Here is a 12,008-nt window from a genome sequence, read left to right as displayed (position 1 = left end):
CCTAAAACCTGCCTGACCTGTTCTGAGTTTCCTTTCCTGGATTAAAAACAGGAGATTTACTTTTTTTGTTTATTGGTGTTATGAGATAAAATGAATACTAATTTTAATGCTATTATTTTCCTCTTAGGGCAAATTCATCAGAATCAACTTTGATGTCAATGGCTACATTGTGGGAGCCAATATTGAGACCTGTATCCTTTCTGTAACCACTTGAAAGAAGAAGTTAAAGGCACGTGATAATGGCACTAGCACTCTTGACTTTATCTGGTTGAGAAAGCAATGGAAGCACTCTAAATTTATGCTAGAAAGATCACTGTTGTAGTCTCCTGTTTCCTCATATAGTTGTTTGTGACCTTTGTGATCATGGTGGGATATTTTCTGAATGAATGAATTCTAATCTTAAGGGACTGAAATGCAAGCATAAATTGCAGTAATATGAATAGGTTTGGAATAAGTCATTCTCACTTCTGTCTAAGGTAAGTGGGGATGGATGGCCACTGTTTTTCTGGTTTTTATCAGTTAAGTCTCTCTTACCACAGTCATCATTCAGAGGCTAGTAAAACTAAGACCAGAAGCACAGGGGGTTGTTGACTGATAATGATTGCTAAGTCAATACCCCTGTCAACTGGCATGAGGAGAATGTCAGGCAATATGAGTTTTTTCTCCTACCATAGAATAGGAAGTGATTTGTATGTCCTGTCTTATGCCTTGACTCTCTGAAGATCTGCTGGAGAAGTCACGTGCAATTCGCCAGGCCAAAGAGGAGAGAACCTTCCACATCTTTTACTACCTGCTCTCTGGGGCAGGGGAGCATTTGAAGAGTAAGTATGGTTGTGTTGTGATAAATGAATCCCATAATTACAACAACAGAGGGTTCAAAACACTTGTAGACTAGGACCTGTTCCTTCATAGTTTCTTGTCTTGACCTTTTAGATATGGTCAGCTCTCCTCCACTTCTTTCATGCACTCATACATCTATCTGCCCTCCCCCTGCACTTCTCAGTTCCTGAAAACTTGCTTCTCTGGTTCCTTCCTGCACTTGTCTCTGTGCCAGCAATGACTCTACGCCCTTCCTTATCTAAATCACTGTCCCATGTTTAGTCTAGTCTTGCATGATGTAAACTATTCTAGTGCAGGAATGGTCCTACAGGGGTGTACTCAGTGTTTAACTGAGTGGAGCAAATCTGCAAGCAGCTAAGCAGCTCTACCAGTCTGGGATCCTAGTACACCTAGCTTTAATACGTCAACCTAGTAACCAGGGTCTGTGTTATGCAAGAGGTGCAAATTGATCTGGAGGGAAGGACACAAGGAGAGGACTTTCTCATAGTAGCTACTGTTTCAAGAGCTATATATTAACTTTTATCTAACTTGAAACAAATGAAGTATCTGAAATTAAAGGCAAATTTACTTTCAAATTAATCCCTGCTTCTTATAGACTTAGGGCATAATGATGATTGACACTGCTTTGGTGGAGTAGTCCAGAGGAAGGAATAGAAAAAAATGAGACAGAAAAACTCTGATTTTATCTAAAATACATTAAATGTTCAGCCCTCAGTAAAACTGGGCTTAATCCCAGATTCATCCAGTGCCTGGTAGTATATGAGAGTCAGAAATTTTTCTTGGTGGCAGCTTGTTGTCTGTTAAAAAAAAACAACCATAGTAACTTCTTTCTGAATTCTTTCCTAAGACGATCTGCTGCTGGAGCCTTACAACAAATACCGCTTCCTTTCCAATGGGCATGTTACGATCCCAGGCCAGCAAGACAAAGACATGTTTCTGGAGACCATGGAGGCAATGAAGATCATGGGCATTCCAGATGAAGAGCAGATAGGTATGAATATGCAAGGAACAAAAGAGGGAACAGATCATGTCTCTGGAGCTTTTTTGTTCTGAGGTTCTTTTTTTATTTTGATTTTTTTTAAAATTTTTTTTGTTTGCTTTTTGTTTAGATTTTTTTTTGTTTAGTTTTGCTTGTGTTCATTTCTGCCCCCCGTGCTGCAACTGAACAGTGTGCAAGTAATAAAATTTAGTGGCTTTGGAGTGACCCACCTCTGGATCTACCAGCACAGTTTCAGTTTATACAGTTCACTATAGGAGTCAAGCAGCTAATGAAAACATGCTTCTTGCTGTTTTTGTTCCCAGTCTAAGGGCTGTATACCCAGTTTATGAATGACACATCCAAGATACAAGAATCCCCTCAATTCTCTTGTGCAATGCAAGGCTTGTGTGCTCCCCCTATCCCTAAGCAGCGGCTTTAAAGTATCTAATCCAACCACTGCTGGATTAGTCCTTTGAGAATGGGCTGGTCATAGTGCCTTTCTTTCCAGCTTAACACTGAACTGCTGATCAGAAATTAATATTGTCTGATACTGGGAGCACAGTTCCATGACAGGGAAGATGGAATTGCATTCAGCCAGCACAAAGTGCAGTGATATGTATTCACCAGTGCTCTGTGCTCTCTTTCATGATCTGCCTCACTGGTTCAGAATCAGTGTTCTGTAAAATCTCACTTTCCAAATGTATATGGTCTTCTAAAACTAGGACTATTATTCTCTATGCTGAAGCAAGCAAGCATCTGTGGTGGTTTGAGGTCACCACCTCCTCTGCTGGAGGTTGCAGCTCTTGTGGCTGTAGGGAATATATGCCTCTGCCTTAAATATTGCTCTTCACAGTCCAGCCTACTAAAAATCCATGCTGTTGTTATCCACAGTTTAATAACCTTCTTGATATTCTGGATCATCTGAGGCTGAAACTGCTGTATGACCATGAAGAGAAACTTGCTTAAACCAAATAAAAAAATTGGCAGCCTAATTCATTGTCAGGATGTCCTCCTATGCTCAGTTTTTTGAGTTTTTTAATGTATGCTCTAGGGCATGTCTTTGCTGTCACATAGATGAGCTATTGGTTCCAACCACTACAGCAAAAATAGCTTTAGTGTTTTGTACTTGCTCTTCAAAGGGTCAAGTGCCTTAATGTTCCTTACAGGCTTGGAAGAACTGCCTAGCTGCGTGGTAGATGTAAAATCTAAACACTATCTTTATTTATAAGACCATATCAAAATAAGATGTCTGTTCAGGTGCTAGGACTCCAGATGCAGCCGTCAAACCACTGAATTTCATAACATGCCTCTAGGAACATAGAATCATATAATATCCTGAGTTAGAGGGAACTCAGAAGAGTCATCAAAGATCAGTGTCCTGGCTCTGCACAGGGCCACCCCAAGAATCACACCATGTGCCTGAAAGCATTTTCTAAACACTTCAACTCTGATGGCCTTGGTGCTGTGACTGCTTCCCTGGGGAACCTGTTCCAATGCCCTTTTCCTAAGATCCAGCATAAACCTTCCCTGACATAGCTTCAGGCCATTCCTTTGGGTCCTTCACTGGTCACCAAAGAGAAGTGTAGTGCCTGCCCCTCCACTTCCCCTTGTAAAGGAACTGTAGGCTGCGATGAGGTCTCCCCTCAGTCTCCTCCAAGCTAAACAAGCCAAGTGACCTCGACCACTCCTCCTATGGCTTCCCCTCAAGGCTCTTAACTATCTTCATAGCCTTTCTTTGGACACTCCATAATAGCTTTATATCTTTCTTTTATTGTAGCACCCAAAACTGCACACAGGACTTGAGGTGAGGCTCCACGAGTGCAGAGTAGAGCAGGGCAATCACAAACATATATGTTTACTACTAAAACAGCACATATGGAGCCTTTGTTTGCTCTCTTATCAAAAGGATATTTGTTTTAAAACAAATCTTTCAGTAATAGTGTTGTGGTTTAACTCTAGCCAGCAATTAAGCCCCACACAGCTGCTCACTCACTCTGCCCCAGTGGGATGGGGGAGAGAATCAAAAGAGTAAAAGGGAGAAAACTTGTGGGTCATGGTAAAGACAGTGTAACAGGTAAAGCAAAAGCTGCACATGCAAGCGAAGCAAGGCCAAGCAAGGAATTCATTCACCACTTCCCATGGGCAGGCAGGTGTTTAACCATCTCCAGGAAAGCAGGGCTCCATCATGCATAGCAGTGATTTGGGAAGACAAACACGATCACTCCCAACGTCCCCCCTTCCCTCCATCTTCTTTCCTCAGCTTTAAATGTTGAGCGTGATGTTATTTTGTAGGGACTCCTTGCGTCAACTGGGGTCACCTGAACCTGCTCTGTCATCTCCCAACTTCTTGTGCACCCCCAGCCTCCTCACTGGAAAGCAGAAAAGGCTTGACTCTATGTAACACTGCTCAGCAGTAACTAAAACATCCCTGTGTCATGAGTGCTGTTTCCAGCACAAATCCAGAACACACCCCCCCAACAGCTACTGTGAAGAAAATTAATTCTATCTCACCCAAAACCAGCAAAAACAGGTAGAAATTGGGGGATAAAAAAATCTTTGGTATAAGATCCCCTTTGCAAGTGACTGGCAGTTTATTTTGCTCAAGGCAACTAGAAACTATTATCCAGTGAGCTTTGATTGAGACACGGTCAAAATTGAATTGAGACTGTGGCATCAAAAAATGTCTTTCCTATCCTGGCACCTGGTGTTGCTTTTATGACGTGCACCGTTTGAAGAGTATGAATATATCATTAGCAATAGGGTGGGGTGCTTCAACATGTAATTAGTAATACTTTTACAGTATGGGCACTTTCTCCTACATCCTGCTGCCTTCCATATGTTATAATGTATGTCTCTAAGGACTACAGATCTTGGTCAGGGAGCTGAAAGTGTAACAGGGTTAAAGAAAAATATTCTTTTTTAATTGGTTTGTGCTCTTAACTATCTCTTTCCTGTGTTTAACAGTAATCATTGAGGAAAATTGAATATTGAATTCATTGAGTGAGTTTTGACCCTCTAACTGAGAACAAATGTTTTATCAAAAAATGCAGGTGATTTAGGTGGCTCATTACCCTTGGTTTCATCTCTCACTGTTCTATAGTGATGTTGAGAATGGGTAAATTTCTAGGCTGTGTAATCTTGCACAGAAAAGATAAGGCAAGTTCTGTGTCCTGAATGGGAGTCATGTAAAGGAATTGTCTGTAGTGTTTTTTTCAGAAGGATCTTTGGGATGTTGAGGAGGGCCTCTTAACCATGTCAGGAAAGGTAACTGGGTCATATCAGGGCTTTCGGTGATGTCTGACACTGAGTTATTATTCTTATTTTAAAAGGTCTGCTGAAGGTTATCTCAGGTGTTCTTCAACTTGGCAACATAGTCTTCAAGAAGGAGCGTAATACAGACCAAGCCTCTATGCCAGACAATACAGGTAAACAATCTCCTCTTCCCCACCAAAGTGCAGAAAAAAGCCTACAGGAAGTTCTTGCAAGTAGGAGAATGTACTACAGCATGTATGGAATGCTGAAATCCTGTTTTTCTATAAGGTGAATTATTTGCCAAAGGAACTGGCATGCTCCATACAAATACACAGTGTTTTGCCAGGCGTGTGTTTGCAGCCACCCACGGGCAGGAATGTGGCACTGTTCCTGTGTCAGGGCTAGGCAGGAAGTACATGTGATGACCAGATGAAAAGGATTACTCTACTGGAATATGTTGAGTGTTTGTGTGTTTTAACCAAGCTGGAATAATTGCTCCTTCAAACTTATATTATCAGACTTTAAGGAATGTTCTTTGCTGACAGTAGTAGTCTTGTAACTGTAAGAGTGAAGTGGTGAATAGTTTTGTGGTGGATATAAAGTATGTGTACATATTTTAATTGCACTGCCCGTTGTTGCATGTGTAAATAGTACTGTGTTTCATATGATAGGAGACTATCTGTTGGAAGATTTAACTTAGACCTTCACTGTAGATGTAATGCAGAAATAGAAAAGGTGCTAATTTGTCACTGTTTATTTTTTTTGCTATATTACTGAAAATATACTCTAACTGCCATTTTGCGGAGGAGAGTAAACCATTTGGGTTTTGGATCTTGCATCTGAAATACAGAGTTGCCTCAAAGACTAATCAGTAGATGAAGACAGAACAATTATCTTGATTAAGAAATCTATTATGTGATGTATTTTTAAATTGATTACAGACGAATTTTCTAAATCTTCTGTGTTATGATTTAGTGTTATGAATCTATTGCTTCAAATTTGCTCTTGTGGATTCTGGAGAAAATCAATAACCTGTAGAATGGGTTGCAAGAGAGTTTTCTTGGATTTTTTTGGTTAGGAAGATACTTTGTCTCAGCAACCTGTTCTTCATTTAACATTTTTTTGTAAGCTGTTTCCTAGCTTTTCTAAATTTTTTTTCCCCACGGAATGTTTTTCTTTTTCTCTTGTTTTCTGTGAGAAAAACAAAATAATATTAATCTCTTTGTTTCCTTTTCTCATCTTCAGCGGCTCAGAAAGTGTCTCACCTTTTGGGTATCAATGTGACAGATTTCACTAGAGGCATCCTGACTCCTCGCATCAAAGTTGGACGAGATTATGTGCAGAAAGCTCAGACCAAAGAGCAGGTATGTGTTCTCTAAAAATGAATGAGTACTTTGGTCTAATCTTACCACCACAAAGCTAATGAATGTATTAGAGGTTTCTGTAGTGTTTATTAACCATCTTTATGACTACACATAATACACTTGAATAACGTAGCATATATATTTTTTCTAGTATTTGCTCATTTGATCTGTGTAAAGATAGAAATCACCCTGCCCCTATAGCACTTTTTCTCATCTTAAAAAAAAACAACAAAAAAAAGCCCAAGTCCCCTAATTTTGGTGACTGGCTGTCTGTAGGGAATAAGTTCTTTCAATGTGGCGTGCAAGGGTGACATTTTTGAGTTGGTGCAATACAAAAGCACTATCTTCGAGTAGGTCAGCTACAAGGATGGAAAAATTTGCTTCTCACCCTTGAAAGTGATTGGAAATTTTGTAACGCTCTTGAGTCTGGTTGTTCTCTAAATGAAGCCTGACCTAGGAGCTAGTGGCTGCTTGAATGGAGCAAAGCCCCTGTGCTTACTCACTGCCCAGCTTCCTTATGAACACATCCTTATTCTTTAAGCAATGAAACATGCTCCCATAACATGGAAGGGATTGGGAAGAGGTTGAAGGCTAGAAACAGTCACAGATTGCCTTTCCATGCTGCCTTTGCATTTTGATGTTTAATTTCTTAGTACACATGGTATTTATGTCAAACACAGGTAGGGTGGTGTCAGGGAAGGATTTGGCTTCACAAATCCAAAGTTACAAAAGAATTTAAATTCTTTTCTTTGGGCTTGTGAAACACCATGTTATTACAGTCTTTTTGGAGGTGATTAGCTTTTCTTTCTTTAATTCCAGCTCTTGGTTTCTCCAACAGTCACGATCCTGAAATTTTGTTTTGACATGCTAATTTAGAGACAAATTCTTTGCTCTTGTATATGAGGCTGTATGCCATCTGCTTTTCATTGGGAAGAACCTCTGAAATAAGCCTTGTTTGCTCAATTTGGTGGTGGAGAGAAAAATCTCAGACTACAGTTGAGCTGTTAGGTTCCTGAAACAGTGCACTCTGTGCCTTTCTTTGGTTTATAATGTGACTCCTGATGTTCATCTTTTTGCTGCTTAGGCTGATTTTGCTATTGAAGCACTGGCTAAAGCCACTTATGAACGTATGTTCCGGTGGCTGGTTATGCGGATCAACAAAGCACTGGATAAGACCAAGCGACAGGGTGCATCCTTCATTGGAATCCTTGACATTGCTGGCTTTGAGATTTTTGAGGTAAGGAGATGTCAGGTCCTTGCACTCAGTACAGTTTAATATGGAGCAAAGACTGCTGAAGGAAATAATTTTAAAACTGGAAAATAACATAGTTTTGGAAAGGATGTGTATTCCACAAAAAAAGCATAAAATCTCATGAAGGAGAGGAAGAGCTGAAGGAAAGTTGAGGAAGAGATGAGAGAGAGGGGAAGTGGGAGCTCCTTCTACAGGTGACAGTGAACTGTTAGGTCAAACCTTCATCAGATTCTATGAAACCATTTTAGAATGTGGCTTTGCATTATACTTAATCTGAAGCAACCACAGACTACCATCAGGAAAGAGGTATTCTGCTGTTATCCCAACCAGGCAGCTCCTGTCAACCTGTGTTATGCTGGATCTAGTTCATATGCAATTGCACCATTTATTCATGAAATGGAAAACTAGGGCACAGAAAAGTTGATTTTTTTTTTTTCTACTTTTTGTTGTTGTTGTTGGTTGGTTGGTTGTTTTGTTTTGTTTCCTTCCCCCTCTCTGATTGGTGTACCTTTGGTTTCATGGTTGGTGGATCTCATAAATAGGAGAAGAGCAGAAATAACATGGTTAGGAATTACTGAAATATGGAGAAAGTAGAACTGGACCGTTCTCTTTAGAAGCTACGTTATCTTTTGTGTGGTCTAACATAAAAATGCACTGTAGGTTATTTATCTTGTCCTTACTGTTTGAAGAATTTTAGAAATTTTGAAGAAATTTCCCTCACTTTCCTTGCTCTGATTTTATATATGAGGATTAAAAAGAGACTTTCCAGTCCATACGTTTTTATGAATTTGTCTTCAGGCTTCTGTTGCTTCATCTTCGTATGAAGAGTACTTGTCAGCTCTGCATTTGTGAGAAAACCGAGTCTTTTCTGTTCCTGGGTTAAGCAGCTGCAGTAATTCTTCTTCTGTTTACAACTAAACATTCTTTTGCAAAGTCTGAGGAACAAAGTGTATGAACTTCCCTAGGGATTGCAGCAGTGATGCAGTGGCACGTGACAGTACAGGCAGTTCATAACCAAAGGGGTTATTGACAATGGACTGTCTGCCCCACACAGAACACTGACTTAAATTCCTCAACTACAGATACAATCTTTTGTGCTAAGAGAATAGTAGGTGTGTCTACAAAAGCAATTGTTCAAACATCTTTCTGCCTTTTTCTTCATTAGCTGAACTCCTTTGAGCAGTTGTGTATTAACTACACAAATGAAAAGTTGCAGCAGCTCTTTAACCACACCATGTTCATTCTGGAGCAAGAGGAGTACCAGAGGGAGGGCATTGAGTGGAATTTCATTGACTTTGGCCTGGATCTGCAGCCCTGCATTGACCTCATAGAGAAGCCGGTAAGCTTGTTGTTCTACCATGGAGCAGCAAGAAATGGCTGCACTGATTTTGTCACTGAGGACATCCCCTCTACCTGTAGACTGGAAACTTCTAGCTTTTGTAATTTTCTACTGATACTGTGATGATTAGAAGCAGAAATGAACAGTTTCTTCTTTGTCTGAAAGTCTGTTACCAATAGAGCTGTTAGTATCAGTTCTGTAGGAAATACTGCATGAAAATAGATATAGTCAACCACTTTTTCCTCTCACTAAATTGTCTTAATTTGTGTATATCTGCATAGTACTAGATGTATGTGTAGCTTACCATAAGTAGTGTGAAGTTACTTAACTACAGCTGTGATGAGAAGCTGTGAATCACTGTTGGTTTCATTCTGATGAAACTTGAAAATTTATAAATTTCCTAATAGATGTTCCAATAGTAAGGACTAGGTTGTGAAATTTTCTCCTATGGCATTCTGCATTTAGACATCTGGATATATTTAGAGAATGGTGTGATAATGTTTCTTTTATTAAAAAAAAGATTTTTTTTCCCCCAAAAAACAACCTAGACAAATGTCATAGAAGAGACTTTCTCATAAAAGTCATCAGAATTCAGATGAGGATATTGAAGAATTATTAACAATTTCTATTATTAAGGAAGTAGTTAAACTGATACCACACAACAGGCGAATGTGATGTCGATCAGGCTTAGGACTCCTTTTTCTTTCTCCTCTAGCCATCTAAAGGTGTTAGTTATTGGTGTAGTCATGTATTTAATGATGTTGTGATGTTTCCCTTCTTTAAGGCTGGGCCTCCTGGTATACTGGCCCTTCTGGATGAAGAGTGCTGGTTCCCAAAAGCGACAGACAAAAGCTTTGTGGAAAAAGTTGTGCAAGAACAAGGCACCCACCCCAAATTTCAGAAGCCAAAACAGCTGAAAGACAAAGCTGACTTCTGTATCATACATTATGCTGGCAAGGTAAAGAATAACTAAAATGTGAACACTGGAATGTCTACTGTATTTTGTAATGTATAACCACTGCTTCTTAGAAATGGCTACTCACCAAAACGGTTACCTATGAGAAACTATTGGAAGATTCCATGAAATTGTTCCATTGCTATGGACCTTACAGTGCCTAAGGGGATTTGCCTGCAAGTTTATATCTATCTATCTGTTTATCTGTCTATCTATCTATAATCTCAAACTTGAAATACATATCTATAGTTCAAGACACGTCAAACTGACAGCAATTTAAATTTGTTCTCTGTGATTTGGTGAGATTTGAGGTGCTTTTCAGAACCCTGCATCAAGACTTCTTCAGCAAAAATGATATTGCAGTTGTTTTGTGTCACACCCTGGGTGGTGCAAACTAGCATTTACTGACAGAACAGAACATGCAGCTGTTTGTAAGGGTTTGAAATCCGTAGGTATGCTTACTTAGATGGCAAATCCAAGAATGGTGAGGTAACCTGTTGTTGATTGTGCAAACCTCAGCTAATTTTACTGACTGCACCAGATGTTGATGCATCTTAGGGTGCAGAAAATTGCCCTCCAATTTTCTTGATGTGTTTGTCTTCTCCAGGTGGATTATAAGGCAGATGAATGGCTGATGAAGAACATGGATCCACTGAATGATAATATCGCTACTCTTCTCCACCAGTCGTCGGATAAATTTGTGTCTGAGCTGTGGAAAGATGGTATGTAATTAATCTTAATTTAATTTGTTTTTTCTTGTTTTATGTAGAAGAGTTTGTTCGATCATCAAAAGTCTATGATGAGCTGTGTTGCTTTTTTTTCCTCTGAAGACTAAGCCACCAAGATGAGCATTGTCTGGAACATCCTTTGTTTAGATTATGGTATTTCATTAAAACTTTACTGTAACTCAAGAGAAGGGCTCACTTCCACCAACATACATTAAGCTTCCTGAATATATATCGCAATTACTTCTCAAAATCAAGAATGCCAGGATAAAATATGAATGTGCCATTACGTCCCAGCAGCTTGCATAGCTGCAGCACTCAAACTCAAGATCTGAGGTCAAACCTATGTTTTCAGTCCTGCAACTAGTGTGCTCTTTCTGCAGTGTTGTTCAGTATTTTACTCTTATCTTCTCTGGGTTTATCTGCTTTTGAGTCTTACTGTTACTGTCACTTTCTGTGGTAGGTTTTCTTTGACGTCTCTGTCTGTTGCAGAGATGCAGAAGGTTCAGAGAGCCTATTTCTATCAACACTTTCCTATTCTTCATCTAGAACCAGGTGACTGAGAAACCGAGCTGTCGTGTCATGTGTGTAATGCATCCTAGAGCCATGCAAGAAATGCTTCCGTTAACTTCTCTCTGTCCCTTTGTCATACCTGCCTGTCTTTCTTGTTCATTTCCTCTGCTTTGTGCTCGTAGCTCCTCATGGATTTTAAAACAAAAGTAAAACTGACCTTACAAGTGAATACAAGAAAAATAGGAATATACTGAGGTGCTAAAAGTTGCTCTTGCAAGACTTGGATAGGAATAGCTAAAGGCAAGTCCCTGACAACTGTTTGAATGTAGAGTTAGCAAGGCTGTATTTCTGGCAAGATTTGGAAGGAAGATTTTGAAGACTGCATATAAACTGAAATCCAGTTTAACATTAGTTTTAGTGTTGGAATTTAACTTCAGCAGCTGATCATTTAAAAGAAAGTTAGTTTGGCAAAGGAACTTTTACTGAATCAAAAATGGCTGTCACTAAGTTGTGCCTCTCAAGGCCTTTGCTGTGTGATGCTCCTTTTGGACTTGAAATGTCAACTGACTACAGCTTATCAGTTTTCATTTATTGTTCTTTGCTGGATCTCCTGTTGCAATGACTGTCCTTTTTGCTATCTTGATGTAGATTGCAGGGCTCAAGATTTTTAAGAGGATTGTTAAAGCCACAGTCTGGGACACACTTCTGTGGATTTCCCTGTGATGTCATCTAGTAACATAACCTTCTTTTCTTTCTGACAAGGCAACCTTGACCCTATTCTAACAACCG

General features: G+C 39.6%; 1 protein-coding gene across 1 annotated transcript in view; it reads left to right on the top strand.

Annotated features, from left to right (window-relative positions):
* MYH9 (myosin heavy chain 9) overlaps positions 1 to 12,008 on the top strand; it is a 70,736-nt gene that overhangs the window by 37,042 nt on the left and 21,686 nt on the right. The window contains exons 7-15 of the mRNA XM_027654950.1: positions 128 to 191; positions 723 to 821; positions 1,688 to 1,831; positions 5,149 to 5,244; positions 6,317 to 6,435; positions 7,520 to 7,672; positions 8,853 to 9,026; positions 9,811 to 9,984; positions 10,589 to 10,703. Coding sequence (XP_027510751.1) covers positions 128 to 191; positions 723 to 821; positions 1,688 to 1,831; positions 5,149 to 5,244; positions 6,317 to 6,435; positions 7,520 to 7,672; positions 8,853 to 9,026; positions 9,811 to 9,984; positions 10,589 to 10,703 — 1,138 coding nt within the window. The remainder of the gene's footprint in view (positions 1 to 127; positions 192 to 722; positions 822 to 1,687; positions 1,832 to 5,148; positions 5,245 to 6,316; positions 6,436 to 7,519; positions 7,673 to 8,852; positions 9,027 to 9,810; positions 9,985 to 10,588; positions 10,704 to 12,008) is intronic.

Source organism: Corapipo altera, unplaced genomic scaffold, assembly GCF_003945725.1.
Source record: "Corapipo altera isolate COAL_440 unplaced genomic scaffold, ASM394572v1 1, whole genome shotgun sequence".
Taxonomy (NCBI): Eukaryota; Metazoa; Chordata; class Aves; order Passeriformes; family Pipridae; genus Corapipo; species Corapipo altera.
This window is presented reverse-complemented; position numbering and strand designations above follow the sequence as displayed.